Source organism: Marmota marmota, unplaced genomic scaffold (genome assembly GCF_001458135.2).
Source record: "Marmota marmota marmota unplaced genomic scaffold, marMar, whole genome shotgun sequence".
Taxonomy (NCBI): Eukaryota; Metazoa; Chordata; class Mammalia; order Rodentia; family Sciuridae; genus Marmota; species Marmota marmota.
The window spans coordinates 10,253,279-10,275,370 of NW_025999900.1; the positions used below are offsets into that span (position 1 = coordinate 10,253,279).

A 22,092-nucleotide genomic window follows, 5' to 3' on the forward strand; every position below is an offset into this window, starting at 1 on the left:
CTTCTCCGCCCGGAGCGAAGCGAAAGAGGAAGCAGATGGGAGCAAAGCGCCCGCGGCTCTGAGCATCCAAGCGTCTCTTTTTTGATTTCTTTGTTCTTCCTACTCCTTGGCAAAGTGGTCCGCTACAGATTAACGGTGAAAGCTCTAAGAGACTGTGGGAAATCTCTATTATAGCCGCTGCTTTGAGCACCACGCTCAGCACTTCAGCAACCCCCGTACGCAGCGGCCATCTTCAGTTCATTTCTTTTGAATCAATGAATAATATTCTGTTGTATGATCCATTCACCTATTGAAGGATATACAATTATAAATAAAGCAGCTAAAAACATTTATACTGTGGTCTGAATGTTTGTGGCCTCCCAATATTTTAGGGTTGATCTAACCCAAAGGTGATGATATTAAGAGGTGAACCTTGGGGGCTGGGGATGTGGCTCAAGCGGTAGCGCGCTCGCCTGCCATGCGCGCGGCCCAGGTTCGATCCTCAGCACCACATACAAACAAAGATGTTGTGTCCGCCGAAAACTAAAAAATAAATTTAAAATTCTCTCTCTCTCTAAAAAAAAAAAAAAGAGGTGAACCTTGGGAAATGATTAGGACATAGGATTGGAGCCCTCATAAATGGGACTAGTAACCTTATGTAAAAGACTTAAGAGTTTTCATTTTTCTCTTCCACTACATTAGAACACTGCTAGAAGGTACTATCTATAAACTGCAAAGCAAACCCCCACCAAACACTGAATCCACTATGTTATAGCAAGGCACACCCTTACATCTCTGGCTTTATTACACCAAAAGTTAATTTCTCCTCTGTTCTTCTTTAGACAGTGACTCAATGATTCTGATAATTGCTTTCTATGTGGAGATTTGACTATCTAAGCAGCTTTGGCATCATGGGTCAGGAGAATCTCAATATATTCTCCATAACAGTGTGTTGGGGCTTTTTACTAACTCAGTTTGGAACAATACACATCACTTCTAAATGTATCTTTTAATATAACTTGTTAGAAAATCTTGCTTTAAAGTAATGGATTGGGATGTGATGTCTCTCCCATATGCCCAGGAAATAAATTAGATATTGCTAAGCATGGGTAATGTCTACCATCCTTCAAACTTTACCTTCCATATAATGATCTTGGCTAAGTTGATCTCCAGTATATTAATGAATTATTTGTCTAGCCCCCTAACTAACATATTCAATCTTTCAGTTTCTAATTTCAAAACTCAGAGAAGAGTTCCTATACTCATTGTCTTCTAGCATTACCCAAAGCAGGAATATCTCAATTTAAAAGAAACTGTGGTATGAATAACTTCTGACTTTGAGACTTGAATATTACAGAAGACCTGGGGCAGCATTTACTAAACACCTAAAGAAAAGGGATTCTGCTAACCAATTTATTTTTCTAGCAGACTTCATTTTAAAATCAGGAGAGAATATTTGAAATTTGCAGAATGTAGAGAAATTTACCAAGCATCATGGGAACATTATAAGTAATAATGGCCTTGGATTTGTATTGGAAATCTTAAGAAGAAAAGGACTATAATTTCTGAGGACACAGTTGGTAGAGCATTTTGCCTAGTGTTATGGTTTGGATGTGAGGTGTCCCCTAGAAGCTCATGTGTGAGACAATGCAAAATGGTTCAGAGAGGAAACGATTGAGTTGTGAGAGCCTTAACACAATTAGTGAATTAACCGCTTGATGGGATTAACTGATTGGTACTTGGAGGCAGGTGGGGTATGGCTGAAGAAGGTGGAGCATTGGGAGTATGGCTTTGGGGTACATATGTTGTATCTGGCCAGTGGTATTTCTCTCTCTGTTTTCTGATCATTGTGAGCTGCTTCTCTCGGCTACACTCTTCTACCATGATGTCCAGCCTCAACTGGTGCCCTGAGAATGGAGCTGGCTGTATATGGACTGAGAACTCTGAAACCCCTTCTTAAAGCACTGTCTTCATTCTCCCTCTCTCTATATACGTATGATTTGCATATGATTATATGAACATGTAGAAACTTACAAAAGCATGAAAAGCAATTTGTAAATCATGGCTACCTGGAAAGGCCAGGAATTGGAGGCCTTTAGGTGGAGATGGAGGAAGACAGTGGAAGCCTATTGTATGTTTCCAGCATACAGAATTTAAGATACTCTACTTAAGTAAACTCAGTTTATGAGTGGCAATGTTTTACACACACACACACACACACACACACACACGGTAAAAGGAAAATACCTAGATCTACAGATACTTACTTGCATGGTTATCTTAAAATTCTGTCAAATGAAAATATTTAAGTCAGCCTACTAAAAACAAAATTATCTTGTATATACTCATATGTATCTTATTTTTCTCAGTGACTTCATCATATTCTATGGTATGGATGCAATATAATTTATTCAACGATGACAGTCTCAGTGAAAGCTATTGGATTTTTTTAAATCTAGCTTGAAGACAATATAAACATCTTTCTACAGTTATTCTTACATGTTGATATTTTTAATAACATAGTTTCCTATCAATAAAACTGCTGAATTGAAAGCAGGTATATTTTAAACTTTCATAATTGTATCCATATAGCTCAGAATTTTCTGAGGTCATCTTCAATTTCTTCCTTCATTGTTGTATACTTTTCATTATAGAGGTCTTTCACTTCCTGGGATAGATTTATTCCTAGGTATTTTTTTAAAGCTATTGTGAATGATTGTTTTCCTGATTTCTTTTTTCAGCAGATTTTTGTCTGTATCTAGGAAAGCTATTGATTTTTGTATGTTGACTTTATAGCCTACTATTTTGCTGAATTTGTTTATTAGCTCTGAGCAGTCTTTTGCTGGGCTTTTTGGCTCTTCCAAGTATAGGATCATATTTTCTGCAAATGGTGATAATTTGACTTCTTTGTTTCCTATTTTATCCTTTCTAATTCCTTCTCTTGCCTAATTACTCTGGTTAGAATTCTAGTACTATATTAAATGGAAGCAGTGAGAACAGACATCATTGTCTTATTCCAGATTTTAAAGGGAATGCTTTCAGTTTTTCCCCATTCATTCTGAAGTTGGCTTTGGGTTTTTGTAGATAGCCTTTCTTATGTTAAGGTAAGTGCCCCCTATACCTAGGTTTTCAATGACTTTATCATAAATGGATGCTAAATTTTGTTGAAGGCTTTCTCTGCATCTTTTGAAATGACTAAGAGATTTTTGTCTTTAATTCTATTTATGTGATGAATTGCATTTTTTTGACTTGTGTATGTTAAAACTTCCTTGCATTCCTGGAATAAAACCAACTTGGTCGTGGTGTACAATCTTCTTAATATGTTGTTGAACGTGATTTGCTAATATTTTATTAAGGATTTTTGCATCTAAGTTTATCAGGGATATTGGTGTGTAGTTTTCTTTCCTTGATGACCTTTTCCTAATGACCTTATCTGGTTTTGGTATGAGTGTGATACTGGCTTCATAGTATGAATTTTCAAGTATTCCCTCCCTTTCTATTTCATTAAATAATCTGAGGAGTATTGGCATTAGTTCTTCTTTAAAAGTCTGATAGAATTCAACTGAGAATCCATCTGATCCCAGACTTTTTTTTTGTTGGATGAATTTTTATTATTGCGTCTGATAACTAGTTATTGATTTGTTTAGGTTTTCTATATCCTCTTGATTCAATTTTGGAAGATCCTATGTGTTTAGAAATGTATCCATTTCTTCTGGGTTGTCCAATTTATTGTATAAGTTTTCAATATATTCTTAATGACCCTTTGGATTTCTATGATGAATGTGATGATTTCCCTTTTTCATCTCTAATTATTGTAATTTGGTCTTCTCTCTTTTTCTTTGGTCAGTTTAGATAACGGCTTGTCAATCTTGTTTGTCTTTTCAAAACAACAATTCTTTTTTTTTTTAATTTTTTATTGTTGGCTGTTCAAAACATTACATAATTCTTGATATATCATATTTCACACTTTGATTCAAGTGGGTTATGAGTTCCCATTTTTACCCCATATACAGATTGCAGAATCACATCAGTTACACATCCATTGATTTACATATTGCCATACTAGTGTCTGTTGTGTTCTGCTGCCTTTCCTATCCTCTACTATCCCCCCTCCCCTCCCCTCCCCTCTTCTCTCTCTGCCCCCTCTACTGTCATTCATTTGTCCCCCTTGTATTATTTTTCCCTTTCCCCTCACTTCCTCTTGTATGTACTTTTGTATAACCCTGAGGGTCTCCTTCCATTTCCATGCAATTTCCCTTCTCTCTCCCTTTCCCTCCCACCTCTCATCCCTGTTTAATGTTAATCTTCTTCTCATGCTCTTCGTCCCTACTCTGTTCTTAGTTACTCTCCTTATATCAAAGAAGACATTTGGCATTTGTTTTTTAGGGATTGGCTAGCTTCACTTAGCATAATCTGCTCTAATGCCATCCATTTCCCTGTAAATTCTATGATTTTGTCATTTTTTAATGCAGAGTAATACTCCATTGTGTATAAATGCCACATTTTTTTTATCCATTCGTCTATTGAAGGGCATCTAGGTTGGTTCCACAGTCTTGCTATTGTGAATTGTGCTGCTATGAACATCGATGTAGCAGTGTCCCTGTAGCATGCTCTTTTTAGGTCTTTAGGGAATAGACCAAGAAGGGGAATAGCTGGGTCAAATGGTGGCTCCATTCCCAGCTTTCCAAGAAATCTCCATACTGCTTTCCAAATTGGCTGCACCAATTTGCAGTCCCACCAGCAATGTACAAGTGTACCCTTTTCCCCACATCCTCGCCAGCACTTGTTGTTGTTTGACTTCATAATGGCTGCCAATCTTACTGGAGTGAGATGGTATCTTAGGGTGGTTTTGATTTGCATTTCTCTGACAGCTAGAGATGGTGAGCATTTTTTCATGTACTTGTTGATTGACTGTATGTCCTCCTCTGAGAAGTGTCTGTTCAGGTCCTTGGCCCATTTGTTGATTGGGTTGTTTGTTCTCTTATTGTCTAATTTTTTGAGTTCTTTGTATACTCTGGATATTAGGGCTCTATCTGAAGTGTGAGGAGTAAAGATTTGTTCCCAGGATGTAGGCTCCCTATTTACCTCTCTTATTGTTTCTTTTGCTGAGAAAAAACTTTTTAGTTTGAGTAAGTCCCATTTGTTGATTCTAGTTATTAACTTTTGTGCTATGGGTGTCCTATTGAGGAATTTGGAGCCCGACCCCACCGTCTGTAGATCGTAGCCAACTTTTTCTTCTATCAGACGGCGTGTCTCTGATTTGATATCAAGCTCCTTGATCCATTTTGAATTAACTTTTGTGCATGGCGAGAGAAAGGGATTCAGTTTCATTTTGTTGCATATGGATTTCCAGTTTTCCCAGCACCATTTGACAAAACAACAATTCTTTATGTTATCAATCCTTTGTATTTTTTTGTCTTAATTTCATTAATTTTGGTTCTGATTTTACCTCCTTTCTTCTACTGGTTTTAGAATAGGTTTTTTTTTTCTTCTTTTTCAAAGGGCTTGAGATATATCATTAGTTTGTTTTGGAGGCTCTTTCTTTTTTCTTTATGTAAGCACTCACAGCTATAAGCTTTTCTCTTAGAACTGCCTTCATCATGTCCAAAAGGTTCTGGGATATTGTATTACTATTCTCCTTTGATTCTAAGAATTTTTAAATTTCTCCTGATTATTCTATTGCCCATTCATCATTCAAAATATTTTGTTCAATTTCCATCTGTTTATATAGTTTCTGTAGGGTTTCTTGGTTTTGATTTCCAATTTCATTCCATTATGATCTGATAAGATGCAAGAAATTATATCCAAATTTTTATGCTTGCTAAGGGTTGCTTTGTGGCCTAAAATGTGGTCTCTTTTGGAGAATGTTCCATGAGACTTTATTAGGTGAAATATTCTGTAGCTCTTATTGGGTGAAATATTCTATAGATGTCTGTTAAGATCACTTGATTTATAATATTTTTAGGTACAAAGAGTCTTCACCAAGTTTATATCTGGTAACCTGTCTATTGATGAGACATGTGTGTTGAAATCACAAACTATTATTGTAGTGGGGTCTATCTGAGGTTTTGAGTAGTGTCTGTTTTATGAAATTAGATGCACTAATGTTTGGGGCATAAATATTTATTATTGTTATATCTTCTTGTTGGATTGTTCCCTTTACCAGTATGAAATGATAACTTTTGTCTCTTCTGATTTTGGCTTGAATTCTTCTTTGTCAGCTATAAGAGTAGCTACTCCTGCTTTTTTTCCTTTTCTTCCTTTTTTTTTTCTTGGATCCGCTTACATGTTACATCAATTTTTATCCTTTCACTTTCAGTCTATAGCTGCCTCTGCCTGTAAGGTGAGTCACTTGCAAAAAAAATACAGTTGGGTCTTGTTTTTTTTAATCCATTCTGCCAGACTATATCTTTTAATTGGAGAGTTGAGACCATTTACATTCAATGTTATCATGGAGGGGATGTTTATTAATTCCTGCCATTTTGATTTATCGTGTTTAATTGGTCCTGTTGCTAATTTTCTTTAGCTACTCTTCAAATGAGATTTGTTCATTTAGAACTCTGAGACTTGTTTTTTAATTCTTCTATACAGAGTATTTCTTTAAGTAGGTTCTATAGTGTTGGATTAGTAGTCATATTCTTTTAGTTTCTGCTTCTCTTGGAAGGTTTTTATTTATTCCTTGGTTTTGAAGAACAGCTTTGCTGGATTTAACAATCTTGGTTGACAGTTATTTTCTTTCAGGACTAGTAACATATTCCAAGCCCTCCTGGATTTTATAGTTTGTGCTGAGAAATTGGAAGTGATTCTCTTTGACTCACCTCTAAATGTGACTTGATGTTTTGCTTATGAGGCCTTTACTATTATATCTTTGTTCTGTATGTTTAAGCATTCTAATAATAATGTGTCATGGGAAGGTTCTTTTCTGATCTTGTTTATTTGGGGTTTTAAATCCTATATGTGAACATCCACCTCATTCTCAAGGTTTGGAAATTTTTGTTATCATGTCTGAAAATGTTATCCATGCTATTATCCTGCATCTCACAACCCTCTTCAATTCCATTGATTCTTAAATTTGATCTCTTAATGTTGTTAGAGAATTCTTATATATTCTGATCCCACTTACTTTTTTTCTTTTATTTAGTACTATCATAATGTTCTAGACTGGCCACTTTGTCTTCTAGCTCTGAGATTCTGTCTTCAGCATAATCTACTCAATAATAGACACTTTCAACAGAACATTTTATTTGATTTATTGTGTCTTTCATTTCCAGGATTTCTGTTTGGACTTTAGCTCCTCATTGAATTTCTCATTCATGTCCTGTATTGATTTTCTTAATTCATTCAGTTGCTTCTCTGTGTTCTCTTGAAATTCATTGATCATTTCTATAATCATTCTTTTGAATGATTGTATTTGTATTTCATACAATCATTTATATGAAATAACTTTAATATATTTGGAGTCAGTTACTGGTGAATTATGAATCTTAGGAGGTGACCTGTTACCTTATTTTTTCATATTTCTTATATATCTGTGTTGCATTTTATGCATCATTTGGGATGGATTTCTCTTCCACTCTTACATGTAGATCTTTATCGGGCATAGCCTTCTCTTGCCAAAGTGTCCTAGCATGATCTAGACTGAGACTTTCTCATAGTTGTGGTATCCAGTCTTTGTGTTAATTTCATTTTTGCTATATGAGTAGATAAGCATGAATAGTACCTAAGAGCCCACTCCTCACTATTTCTACTTGGGGCCTGGTCATTAGTTTGGTTTTTAGTCTTTTCTATTTTTATATTAAAGTATACCTAAAATTTCAGTGTTATTAACTTTGTGGAGCAGGGTGCTGTCTGTTGGCTGAGATTATCTCAACAGCAGAGTCTCTACTCTGTGAACTTGTAGTGTCACTGTAGATTCCCAGCATCTCACTAAAAAGGAAGAAACAAACAATAGCAACAACTAATTCAAACAATGTACAGCATTAAAATAAATACTCAGTGTCTATGATGGCATCTATAACACTAGTTGTACCACAAAAACGGGAAAGGTGTGGTCATCAATTGCCATTAGCAAAAGCAATAACTGTGAACTATATTTGGCATTAAAGTAAACATCATGTATCAACTATGTCATCAACAGCAGTAATAACCACAACATAAATGTGTAGGAGTTATTTAAACCAAACAGTTCTAAAAGATGATAAAAACACAGTTCATTAACAGAAAAGAAAATGTAATGGGAAGGTAAAAGAGAGTTCAGAATGTTTAAAATGTGAACAGAGTTAATCCAGAAGAAATGTAATGAATGATCATTATAAAGAAGAGAAAATAGGAAAAACAAAGTAAAAGGAGTAAGAAAGAACAGAGAATTTGGCTATTAGCATGAGAAGAAAGGAGAGAAAGAGAAATAAACAAAACAAAATCAAAATAACCCCAAAATCCTAATTCTCAAATGACAAGGAAAAGTAACTGTATTTTTAAAAATGTTAAAAATGAAGGGCAGGGAGAACAAATATCTATATGTATATATGTCCACAAACCAATCAGCATAGCAAGAATAAACAAAGAAATAAAGAAAGAAGAAAGAATGAATGATGCTTAATGAAAAATGAAAGGCTGGTTTCCACTGAGGTTGTTAAAACAGTCGATGAGAATGGATGATCACTGCCTATGCCCAACTGTTCTTTCATGTTTCATTTTGGACTATATACTGGGGCAAGGGAAGGGGGTACTGAGGGAGGAAACATGTAAACATTCAAGGGCTGAGGATTATTAACACCTTCCTTTTTTGGTGTTGCTCACTGAGCTGCCAGTTAGAGTGACCTAAAACTCCACAAATAACTGAAATAACTCTCAGCATCCTTTATCACCAGTGTGAGGCAAGATGGAATGGAAAGCACAGACAGTTGGAGTTTTATCTAAATAGACCATATTGATGCACTACCAGGGTGGGGCTGGGACTTAGGTTTAATCAGACCTTAGGGGCTTTGTTGGATGGTATCTTCTCTGAAGAAATTAGATTAAGATACCCCTGGGGCCTAGCAGATGCTGATCTCTTCTGGGAGCCGATCTCGGGCCTCCCAAGAATTCTACTCATGGGGCAGAAGAGTCAACCCTCCATAGACTCTGCTGCCTAGGAACATAGCCTTCAAAGACTTAGTCCCTGTGTATATTCTTACCTCCCTGTTTTGATGCCTGTTTAGATTTTCAATCCTCTTTACATGGTCACATAAGCCATCAGACTCAAAGGCAAATCAAGTTGGACTCCTCTTCATTTTTCTGACTTGATTCCCCCTGAGTTTTCTGTGCCTGTTTCACTCACATTCTGCTAGGTACACCCTAGGCCACATGGGAGGCAAGCATGGCAATGTTGGCTATGATCTTCTGGGCTCTGCAGCCACAAACTGCAGTGTGGTCTTCTCAGAATGGTTCCTGCCTCAGTTCTCCATTTGTCAGTTGAGAAACACAGAGCATTTTTTAAACACTAGAGCTTACCATGCAGTCTCTGGATCAGCTAAGATCAGGTTTCTTTTCTGATCTACAGGTTTTTCTGTGCCAAATATTTCCATTTTGTTTCTCTCTGTGTGCCAACCCTCCCTTCTACAGTGAACCAGTGCCACTCTGCTGCTGCTGCCACTGCCACTGCCAGCACCAGCTTGGCTCCAACGTACTTTTTCTTATTTGTTTGATGCACCCAAATTTCTAAGTCTCTAAGACACTCTGATTGTTCAGCAGTAAATTTTAGTGAAATCCCTCTTTTACCCACCTTGCTGAGAAGCAATACTCCCACTTCTTGAGTTCCAAGACATGGAGCAACTGGAAATGTAGTCTTCCTCAAATCTGCCACTTAGAATGTGTACTTGCAATTAAGTGACCTTAGATGTATGAATCTATTTCTGGATTCTATTCTGTTTCTTTGATCTATATGTCCATCCTTAAGACACTAAAACAATACCTTATTGTGGCTTTATAGTAAGTCTTCAAATCTGCAAATCCTTCAATTATAATCTTTTTCAAAATAATTTTGGATGGTTAGCTTCTTTATACCTTCTTATAAATACTATAATGTTTGCCTATTTCTGAAAAAAAAAACCCTTAAATTATGATTGAAATTGCAATGAGGGGGCTGGGGATGTGGCTCCAGCAGTAGTGCGCTCACCTGGCATGCGTGGGGCGCTGGGTTCAATTCTCAGCACCACATAAAAATAAAATAAATGTTGTGTCCACCAAGAACTAAAAAATAAATATTGAAAAATCCTCTCTCTCTCTCTCTCTCTCTCTCTCTCTCTCTCTCTTTAAAAAAAAAAAGAAATGACAATGAGTATGTTGATCAACTTGGGGAAAACTGGCATCTTAGCCATTTTAAGCCTACTGAGCTATGGTCATAGTGTATCTTTCCACTTATTAAGGTCATCTTTAATCTATTTCTGGAATGCTTTGTAGTTTTCAGTGTATTTGATTTCATTGTTTTTAGCAGTATTCTAAAGATTAGGTTCTAAATATCAGTTGCTAATTATACATGGCTAGTATAAATAGATACAATTGATTTTTGTATATTGAATGAGTTCTCTTTATTCTGGCTGAAGGGAACATGAAACATTCCTGGTCCTGTATTGCTCTGAGAATTGTTTGTATTAGAATTTCACTAATTGCTCTTTCCTCAGAATTTGTTACTGCAATTCACCCTACATTCAAATATTGTGTTCCAAGACTCAAGCAAATCACCATATAGATATCTGAAAATTTTTCCCTCTTTATCTCTTTCCTCTGCAAATTCTTGCCTCTTTGGTCTTCTCATAATTCAATCTCTGTCTCTTCAACTCAGGGAGATTTGGGGCTTTGTTTGGGTTCTTCTTCTGTATACCAAAATCTAGAAATGGTCATCTGGTAGACATTGGCTCATAGCTATGATTTCTAAGGACAGAGTTGGTAAAGTGCTTGCCTACCAACCTCTTTGTCTGCCTATAGCTGTTTCCAATAGATAATCCTGCTTTATAGTAATTTATGAATGGGAAATTACTCACACTTCGCCAAAAGAGGGAATTCTGTCTCTTGCATTTTTTTGTAATAAATTATGTTCATAGTTTTCCTGACAGCTAGCTATACTACCATTTCTGAGAAAATCCCTACTTGGTCATAGTTATTGGTCATTTAATTCAATGCTTAAATCAATTGGCTGATATACTATTTAATATTTTGGCATCTAATTCTTAGTTTTTTGTTTTGCTTTGTTTTTTAATTTTAGGTGGACACAATATCTTTATTTTATATTTATGGGGTGCTGAGGATTGAACCCAGTGCCTCTCACACTGGCGGTGAGTACACTACCACTGAGCTACAACCCTATGCCCTAATACTTAGTTTTAATTCATAGTTTTTTACTTATTGTGTTCTCTATTAAATATACAATAATATTTTTGTTATTAAAGTCATGATGGTTTTATAAAGTGAACTTGGGAACATTCTGTTTTTCTTTAAATTATTTCAATAAAGCCAAAATTGCTTGTTTTTACACAGAACTCATCTATTCAAACATCCTGTCCTTTTTAGTAATAAACCTGAAATGATCTTTCAAATCCCTTTTATAGAGTTTAGTTTATTATTCAGTCTTCCACTTTGAAGGGTTAATTCAGTTACATTTTGAGGGGACATATCCATTCTTCTAGTTTTAAAAATTTTTTGTTATAAAATTTCACACAATATCTTGCTAATGTTTGTTAATTTGCAAGTTCTATTGTGCTTTTCATAGTCCTAGTATTTATGTCCTTTCACAGGCCTAATGATACAAGTATTTACTTACTATTATGTGAGGGGGGAAAAGAAGATATCAAGCAATCCCTTCAACTGAAACATTTCTTATCTTTTCTTTCCCATTTCTTCTTTCTCCCCAATACTAGGTCCTTAGAATGTTTTTACTTCCCATTCATTCCTAACCCATCTTGAGACCCTGCTAACATTCATTTCATTTGGTTCAAATGAAATTTCTTTAATATTTTTCTCATATATGTTATTGCTATGTTGCAAATATCTTTCTTTTACCTGAATAGCAAATGATCTCTTGGTTGGCTATAAAATACTTAGGATGTGCTATGATTTGAAAGTGTTGCCCAAAGTTCATGTGTTGGGAAACTTGATTCTCAATATAGAGAAGTTGTGAGGTAGAACCTTTAAAAGGTGTTTGGAACATGGGGCCACTATCCTCATAGATTGATACCATTAAGGCCGACAAGAGTTCATATAAATGGATAAATTCTGGCCCTTCTTGCCCTCTCTCTTTGCCTTTTCCCCATGAGATGATATAGCAAGCAGGTCTGTACAGATGCTAGTGTCTTCAACTTAGACTTCCCAGTCTTCAGAACTGTGAGGCAATAAATTTCTATTTATTATCAATTAGCCAGCCCATGGTATTCTATTACAGCAGTACAAATGGACTAAGATAGGGTGCCTTCTTTTACATTTAATAGACCTTAGAATTTATTTCATATTCTTTTTGACTTCCAGGTTGCATAATGAAGTCAAATCCTGATTCTATTTTTTTTTATAATTAACTTGTTTTTGTCTGATTAGGGGCTTGTAAGATGTACTCTGTTTTTTCATCAGAGTTCAAGAATCATATTCACATATGCCTGAATCTTTTTAAGTCAATGCCATCTATAATTCTAAAATCCTTTCACTCTATAATCTCATATGTCTTCAGTTCAGGGATATTATTTTTTTAATGGTGGCTTTTTGCCTCCATGTGTGCTTTTTCCTCATTCCCATGACTCATAAATTAGGTCTCCTGGATTATCCTCTACTTCTTAGTTTAGCATAGGATTCCTTAAATCTCTATTTTCTCAGATCCTCCAGCTACTGATCCCAAAGCATCAATAATACATTTCTTACAATTACCAATGCTATAGAATTTGAAAAAAATCATCTTCTAGTAGTAGTACTAAACAGCAAAAACCTCATATTTCACCATAATAATCATGAGATTTAAAATACCAAAGAACATCAGCAATAAATGAATGTTATTAAAAATGGTATAAAACATTACAAATATAAAATTAAACACTAATGGATTAATTTTTTCATAAAAAGTAGATTTCTCAGAATTTCATTTAAAGAAAAAAAAATGAAACAAAATTTGAAACCAATTTGGCAAATGCCTTGAACCACCAATACAAAATATTTTTATATGTGTGTCAAAGAATATTAAAAGTATCAGAGGATATGACCATCTTCTTACACTGATCCCCCCACCCTTCCCCACAGCCTCTACAACTAAGCATAGATAGATCTAGGAGGAAATGTAGAAAGAAAATCCTTTCTTCTCTACATTCATTCTTTAGACTCAAAGAGACTATTGTGTTAATAATCAAGCATTGTAGTCAAAACAAACAGGAAATCAACCCTATTTTTCATTGGAAACATTCATATATTTTTAAAAATAGAAAAGCTGTTCAAATAACTGCTAAAGAACACCATTAGGGTGAATAGTAAGTTTCAGAAGATAATCAGCACTTTACACAAATGAGAACATCTGCAGTCACCCCAGGACTGATGAAATTACAGGGTTATCAATCCTCATGCTTCAGGGAATGGACTAATCACCAGCTGGAAGAAAGAAGATATTCCCCCAATGGTATAATATTTCTGCAATATCATCAATTACATTCAGATTTTTATTCCCCTTTAAACATAATTCATTGGGAGGTTTTAAAGAACACCATGGCCAAATAGTGTAACCTGAGAGGAAACTCTTTAAAGGTTATGAAAATATATTTTAGAGAAATGAACTCAAGAAAAAAAAAGAAACTCTCACAGAAGGTAAGCAGAATATTATATTAGTTAACAATGATCCACCATTTGGGGTATTTATCACACAGAACATAACATCTAACACAAAGTAAAATTCAGCATTTATTAGACAAATGAATGAACAAAGGAACAAATTTTCACATGCCTGGCTGGGTTCAAATATACCAGTCTTAGTCTTACTAGTATTTGGCCTTGAGTTACTAACTCATGTGTCTTTTTTTTTTTTTTTGTACTGGGGATTGAAACCAGAGCCACTTTACCACTGATTTACATCTTTAGCCCTTTGTTATTTTTGACACAGGGTCAAGCTAAATTCCTGAGGCTGGCCTTGAAATTGGGATCCTCCTGACTTAGCCTCAGAAGTTGCTTTGATTATAGGCATGGGCCACAGAGCCAGGCCTCAAGTGTCTTCTTATCTTCAGTTTATTAATCTGTAAAATAGAGATAATTGTAACTAATTCTTCTTATTACAGAGAGTGAGCCAAGTAATGTATATAAACAAAACTGCTATAGACAATGAATTGATTTTAAATTATAAATGTAGCAGCATTATAATCAAGTTATATTTTCTGGAAGGTGGGAATTTGAAAGATTTCTTAGAAACTGAAAAGAACTTTTTCATTTCTTTCATGAGTCACTCAGCAAAAATCACCCATATGCTATTTCAAGTTAGTTATTACCTGGGAATGTCATTTGATTCAAAGATTTTCTTTTCTCTCCGTCTCATGTTTTTGCTCTCTCTTTTGCCTTTTAAATCACCAAAACAACAGTTCTGCAGGCATGGGGCAGGAACCATTATCTCCAGAAATGTTTGGGGAGAAGAAAGAGAAGGCTGCTTAATATTTAAGAACTAACATTAGAATCACTCTCTCGTCCCCACCCCACCCACTCCATCCCACTCATGTCACTATCACCATTACCTTACAGAACAAAAAGAAACCCCCGTGCTGGAAGCGGTGGTAGATGCTCATGGCATGTGACATTGAATAATATTGTTTGGAGTCAAACATTCAGACTCCTCTGTCACACTGTGATTCATTCACAGAGCTAGTTACTAAACCACAGGCACTCAGAAATAGACAAACTATTCCTGCCTCAACTGAACCAACGTTCCTGCTGGTCTTGTGAAAGCTCAAGCCAGATGCTGAGCGAGATGAAGCCATGGCTTTGGGATGCAGGGAGGGTGACAAACGATGGAGACACGTTCACATCAAAGCACGGCGGCCTCCAGCAGAGACAGAATTTAAAACCAGAAATGAAGACGGGCATAGATCTAAACTGATGCTGATGTTCCCCCAAGAACACTGGGTACCTAGTTAAACCTCTCCTTATGGAGACTAGGGATTGAGGGAGAAAGAAGCTAGGAGACTCCTGCCCTGGCTCACAGCTGCGCCACCAGGCTCCCGGAATGAGGGGTTCTGTGGCTTCTCAGAGCGGGCTTAAAGCCAAAAAGCCCTGTGGAAACCCAGGCTTGGAGAGGCGCCCACTCAGGCTGCCAGCAGCGGGAAAAGGGGTGTCCTCCGCTCTGCTCAGCACTTGCCCCTGGTGGGTCGGCGCCGGGATCTGAGCTGGAAGCCAAACGCCTCTTGGCAAGAGGCATCAGCCCCCTCCGCCGGCTCACTCGCGGCGGGAGGGGTTTCTCACGCCCCCCTGCTCCTGGGCGACTGCACCGGAGGTCTGAAGGAAGAAGGGGGAGGGATGAGTCATCCCGCCTAATTTCTCCTTCCCGGTCCCTAGCCTCCGCACTCCGGCCCCCTCCTGAGATCATGCAGCCGCGAGCGAACACTCCCCTCACCCTCACAGTTCACCACCAAACCCCCAGTGGCCTGCGGAGGAGAGGAGATAGACAGGGCATTTGGCCAATGATAGCCCTGCTCTCTCGCCCACTGTCCAATGAGCATTGACTCATAGGCGGGGCGGGACTAGGAGGGCAGCTGGGGGCGGTCCTGGGCTGGCGCGCGGCACAGCGGATCCGCGGCTCACAGAGCTAGAGCATCGCAGGGAGTCGGCGCCAAGGCGACGCGGGAAGGCGCCACCACCACCGCGGTCGCCGCCGCTGTCGCCGCTGGCCAAGGTGCTGGACACGACAGGCCCGTCGGCCATCTCACCAGCTGAGGAACCCGTTGCTGCAGCTGCTGCTGCCTCGTTTCCAGCCAGGTCCCCATGGAAGAGATGGAAGAAGAGTTAAAATGCCCCGTGTGTGGCTCCTTCTACCGGGAGCCCATCATCCTGCCCTGCTCTCACAATCTATGTCAGGCGTGCGCCCGCAACATCCTGGTGCAGACCCCGGAATCTGAGTCCCCCCAGAGCCGTCGGGCCTCCGGCTCTGGGGTCTCCGACTATGNGCCCAAGGAGGCCACCGTCATGTGCGAACAGTGCGACGTCTTCTACTGCGATCCGTGCCGTCTGCGCTGCCACCCGCCCCGGGGGCCGCTAGCCAAGCACCGCCTGGTACCCCCGGCCCAGGGCCGCGTGAGTCGGCGACTGAGCCCTCGAAAGGTCTCCACCTGCACAGACCATGAGCTAGAGAACCACAGCATGTACTGCGTGCAGTGCAAGATGCCCGTGTGCTACCAGTGCTTGGAAGAGGGCAAACACTCCAGCCACGAAGTCAAGGCTCTCGGGGCCATGTGGAAACTGCACAAGGTGAGCCCTAGGAGAACCCACCCCCTAGCTCCCCGCTCCTTGGATCCTCCAGTTTTGCTGCAGACCGTTTCCTCTGTTGCTCACAGCGCGTCCCAGTGGGGGCGCAATGCGGGTGCCTTCGATGTCTGCCTTCCCGGTCTGGTGCATTGCAGGAGACTCGGGGGACATCATACAGCACACAGGGAAGATATCCCCAGAGAGTTGCGGGGATGCCTTAGAGTGGGTCTCCCGAGGCGCGCTGCTTGTGAGCTGGATGCAGGGCGCCCCCTCTCCGTCGCGGGCCTGCAGCCTGTGGCGGTGGCCAGAATGTGAAAAGTGCTGCGTAGCTAGACAGAGCCGCTCCAGTGCTGAAAGCCTCCAGGCAAGCTCCAGCGCAGGTTGAGCTGAGAGCCTTGGGGGAGGAGGCAGGTTGAGGCAGTGGGGTGGCGGGGACCCTGGGGGCTGTAGCTGCTGGATTCGCTGACGCCTCGAGGCGCGGCGCGGGCCGGGTAGAAGTCGCCCGCGGAATATTGATGAGCCGCCCAGAGCCAGACTGGGTGCGCCAGCCGGGAGGGGTAGCTAGTGCCTAGTGCTGGAGACGGGAAAGGAAATACTGTGGTCGCCATGGCAACGCGGTGCTCAGGTCCAGACCTCTGATGCTCTGCGAGGGGGACCTGAAGCTAGAGTGACAGGACCAGAGTTGCGGTTGTGGCCTGAAAGCCAGGCAGGTGCATCTCCCAGCGGAAACCCCCACCTCCCAACACCACACTTCATTTCTCCAGGGTTCAAACCTTTTCCTCTTCCAGTAGTTGTATGTACAAACTTTGGGGCATCTCCTAACAGATTTCTATCTCTGGACTCTTTTGATGGTGCCTTTACTATGGCTAGACAATAAGACTGCCTTTAACAACATACTAGGTCACACCATTCCTCTAGTCACAATCCTCAGATGGCTCTCCGCTTTTCTCAGGCTGTCCTTAGAATGGTCTGTCAGGACCTGCAGACCCTGATCTTCAGTCTCAGTCTCAACTTCCTTGTCCCTCACACTCATTCCCTTTGCATCAGCCACACTGTGCCTTTTTCTGTTCCTCAGCTATTGCCAGGTGCCCTACCAACCTAAAGCCCTTACATTCAGTGTTCCACCAGCCTTGAAAGTGTCCAATACCTAGGTCTGGATGGTTCACTCATTTGCCTTCTTTTCATCTTTGCTCACAAGTCACCATTAGAGTGAGATCTTCCTATGACAGTGCTTGCCACTTCCTCAAGAACCCCATAATTCCCTTCCTGCCTTATTTTTCTTGGTAGTACTTGTTACTCTCTGGTGTGCTAATCATGCTATTTATGTTAACGATTGTATTAGTTTTGTGTTTACACACACACATATACAGGAAAATAAGCTTCATAGAAAAGAGGTGATCATAATAATATGCCCATACCACTTAGAAGAAAAGCAACCACTTTGCTAAGATGTGCTTATATTGGCTTTTTCTTTTTAAATAACCTACTTAGTTGGGGGTGTGGAGGACAGGGCAGAGACTCAGGATTATTAGAGGGGAGTTTTCTTTACATCAGTCACCAAGTTGCATGACCAAGGAAGAAGCAGGACTGTGAAGATGATGTGCAGGCCTCCACTGTAGCCCCATGCAGAGTTCCCCACATTCTTGGAAACTAGAAAAGATAGCCTTTGAGAGATGTCAACTCTGGGCTGGAACAATGATCACAGCAAAAAGCTGGGAGCAAATATCACCATTTCCAGCAATCATTGGAGGTTTCTTAACCCTGTATCCCAACTGAATGTAATCCATGTTTACAGTCATTCGTAGTCTCACATGTAACCTATTGAATCATATTAGCACTGATGAAAATTTATTTTGGCACAGATTTGATCCCCACTGGCACATGCCACTGTTTTTAAAACACTTCAATTTATATTTCTTAATGACATTTAATTTAGAAAGTTTTCAAAATCTTAATTCACAGCCAATTTGTTCTTCATATTACAATTTCACTGTTCGACTGCTAACTATATTCTATGTTGAAATGCCCTACAGAGGGTCTAAGAAATTAATCACCCTGTCTTGTCAAAGAGTTAATCCATATGCTAATCAGGATGGTCAACCCACTGTATTACTTTTCTATGAAGAAGAGTCTATACTTTATGCATTAAGACCAAAAAGAACCTTGAAATCTTTATCAAGCCTAATGTCAAGCCTAAATAAACCATTTGTTTTATTGATAATGGAAGTTGTGAGTAGACACTGTGATCCTGACTGGATTAAAATTTGGAGACAGGATTTTTAAAAAATGTTGAAACCCTTGAGACAAGGGCTAAAAGACCATTTGTTCTTTGATCTTTTACACATGTATTTCAGCATAATAAGTAGGTATCGTTTTTATTCAGTCAGTGTCAAGATGATTAAACTACCTAGAAAAAATAAGGCAGAAGGAGGACAGGTTTTAACTTTCAGTTGTCATCTACTAGATGAACAGCATATCTACTCCAACCTTATTTCCTTAAAAGGTAGTTAATGTGTTAATACTCACTTTTCTCATATAGTCTATGTTCTAGTTAATAATACCTCTGTCCCCACAAAACCTTATGGGTCAGAATTTCTATGCCCTACAAAACATACAAAAGCAAAGAATTATACTTAGTTCTCCCAAAGTTGGGGAATTAGTTATCAGTAGAAGTTATTATGAGACCTGAAAGTTTTCATTAATATTCAAATATATTAGCCATCCATTTCTACTGATAAAGAAAATGTTGTGAATATGTATTTCCTCAAGTATAAGTCATCATCTTACATATTAAAGATAAAATGAATGAAGTTTATTTTTAATTAGTTTCAAAAACAATTAGTTAAAATGTATTAGTTGTCAGATAACCAAATTAAATATATTTCATACATTTATGACCTTCAAAATCCATTAAAAATATTAATACAAGAAGTAGACTGATAAGCTATATCTGGTAGCAATTTTTAGTAGTCCTTTTACTTACTTTACTTGCTGTAGCCCTTTATTCAATTCAGGCTGACAAAAAAAACCTGCAATACAAAAAATGACTTTGTAAATGTTTAAAAACAGGCAAATGGAACATCTATTATTACTTTTTAATTTCAAGTAGTTCACCTTTCTAAATCCTGACTTTATTCCACAGGTGACACTGCTACTTACTCCTCCAGACTTTAAGCAAGTCTCATACCTCCCATCCACAAGGATATAAAGGAGTTAAAACTGTATTTGTGAAAGTATTTTGGAAAAAATAGTTTAAATATTTATAATTTATAATTTCAGTTTAGTACAACTGTGAACTATAGTGCAAAACAGAAGTCAGTGTTTCACTGGTCAACAAGGACTGCATAGAAATCTCATCCCTAATTGGGGTTTGCTTGCTTCTTTCAGAGCACAAGTTTATAGTCCAAAACTGCTCTGAAGGTGGCCTAAAAGGGTTAGTCTTATCGTCCTGGGTCCAGAGAAAAATACTCATTTGATTAAACTCAAGGAAAATGAATATTACACAAAGATATAGTACCCAAAGGTATTTTGTTTTTCCATAACAAAGCTAAAATGATAACTGATGACTCCATTGTTTTCAGATTCTCCAATAAAAATATTGTATCCAGTTTGAAGTAGCTGAATTTTTTCCTGTATATGATATGAAAAGATGCTATTAATTGGAACATCATATCAAATCACATTTTGCATAAATAAGAGAAAATTACACAGTCATCTATTATTAAAATACTAAGAATTAAGGACAGGCAGAAATTATACGTACCCATCAGTAAATAAATTGTACTTTCCTCCCTGAAATAAGTTAATGGGCTTTTCAGTATGTATGCATATCTGTGTTTCAGTATACCTTATCTGAAATGTTTAGTACCAAAAATGCTTAAGGTTTTTTTTTTTTTTTAACTTTGGAATATTCTCATATACATAATAAGATATCTTAGAGATAGAACCCAAATCTAAACATGAAATTCATTTATGTTTCATATATACCTTATTCACGTGGGTGAATAAGGGAATTTTATACAATATTTTTAGTGCGCTGCTGGTGTTTTGACTGAGACTCATAATACAAGGTCAGGTGTGGAATTTTCCACTTTCAAAAAATTTTGTATTTTGAAGTATTTGAGGTTTTTAATTTTCAGGTTAGAGATTTTCAACCTGAAACTTAGCTTTGGAATCTGGAGGAGAATAGAAGGCTATTACATGATAAATGTTTAAGAACAAAATGGTTCTAAATAATATCATTTTTAAATCAGTTTTATCAAGTACTATTGGTTCTAAGGAACAGAAATTCACTTGGGTGATGTCAGAGGCTTTTGTGAGAAATGAACCAAAATATATGTATCAGGAGAGTAGAATTTGAAAGCCAGAATCTTAGTTTACACTCTGTATCAGTCAGCTTGGACAAGTGATGCTGCAGTAACAAATAATCTTCAAATCTCAGTGAATCATAACAGTAGCATCTAATTTTGTACTCCTATCACTGAGTCCACGCCCCCGTCCCCACTTTTTTGCTTTAGCTAGTTTGTGTTAGTTTTCTATCACTCTCAACTGAGAAATTCAGGCTTATTCTAGCAATGAGTGATCTCATGTAAACATTTGTATATGAATATTCTAATTACTATTAATTCTAGATATTGTTATTCTGATGCTGTAAATATAAATGGAAAGGCAGTTTTGGTTCAATGAAATCATATAGTATTTAATGCTATCTGCCCACTTACCACTGGTAGCCTTAACTGGCCTATTGGCTGATTTCTTAAACTATTTTTATTGTGACGTTATCTAAAAAGAGGCCTAAGGGAATATTTATTTAAACTAACTCTGAATTACACAATGAATGTAGTGATGGTACCTTTAAGGGAAATAGACTTTACAGGGAGGTTCTGGAGTCAAATTGCTGCCTATAATCAATTCTGTCTGTTTTCAAAGTCAAGAAATCTCTGAATATGTGTATGAAACCTCTCATTTTCATTTTATTTTAACCTATACTCTACAAATTAGATTTTTTCAAACTATTCTTACAAATTTTCCATTGTTGAGTAAATTTGAGACTTTCTAAACACATTCCTGTTAGTTCACCTTGTGCATTTTTACATCATAATAATAGTATATGGTAGTCCTCTTTAACTATCATTTTATTTTCTGTGTTTTTAGTTACACAATGTCAATCATGCTCCAAAAATATTAAATGGAATTTTCTAGAAATAACTGATTTTCAAGTTTTAAATTGCTTGCATATTTAAAACTTATGAAATCTTGCTATCATCCTGCTCTGTCTTGCCCAGAATGTGAATCATTATTTTCTCCACATTGTATATGCTTCCTACTTGTTAATTACTGAGTAGCTATCCCAGTTAACAAATCTAATGTTGTGGTACCACAGCGCTTATGTTCAAGGAACCCTTATGTAGTTGCCCAATGTGTCACAATGTCAACATCATTCACCTAAATTCGTCTCATTGGGAAGAAAAGGGTAAGTACAGTACAATGTTTTGAGAGACACATGCATTCATATAACTTTTATTACAGTGTAACTATTCTATTATTAATTTTTAATAGTGCCTAATTTACAAATTCAGCTTTATCATATATATTTATCATATTTATCATATATATTTATCATATATATAGGCATATATATGATACATATATCCAAAATCTGGATGTATT

At 37.8% G+C, this 22,092-nt stretch overlaps 1 protein-coding gene and 1 long non-coding RNA gene across 5 annotated transcripts in view; one reads left to right on the forward strand and one right to left on the reverse strand.

The window, feature by feature from the left end:
- LOC125615226 overlaps positions 1–16,239 on the reverse strand; it is a 22,145-nt gene extending 5,906 nt beyond the window's left edge. Inside the window, exons 1-4 of the long non-coding RNA XR_007345772.1 lie at positions 16,120–16,239; positions 11,308–11,311; positions 9,588–9,600; positions 220–230 (exon numbers count right to left, since the gene is read on the reverse strand). This is a non-coding gene — a long non-coding RNA (uncharacterized LOC125615226). The remainder of the gene's footprint in view (positions 1–219; positions 231–9,587; positions 9,601–11,307; positions 11,312–16,119) is intronic.
- Positions 15,764–22,092, forward strand: part of Trim9 (tripartite motif containing 9) — a 97,502-nt gene continuing 91,173 nt past the window's right edge. For 2 of the 4 annotated variants that reach the window (XM_048798595.1, XM_048798599.1), the window contains exon 1: positions 15,766–16,425. In XM_048798595.1, the coding sequence (XP_048654552.1) occupies positions 15,943–16,425 (483 nt within the window). In that variant the 5' untranslated portion in view covers positions 15,766–15,942. Of the gene's footprint in view, positions 16,426–22,092 lie in introns of all 4 variants that reach the window. The other 2 variants (XM_048798597.1, XM_048798598.1) reach the window with 2 other exon arrangements.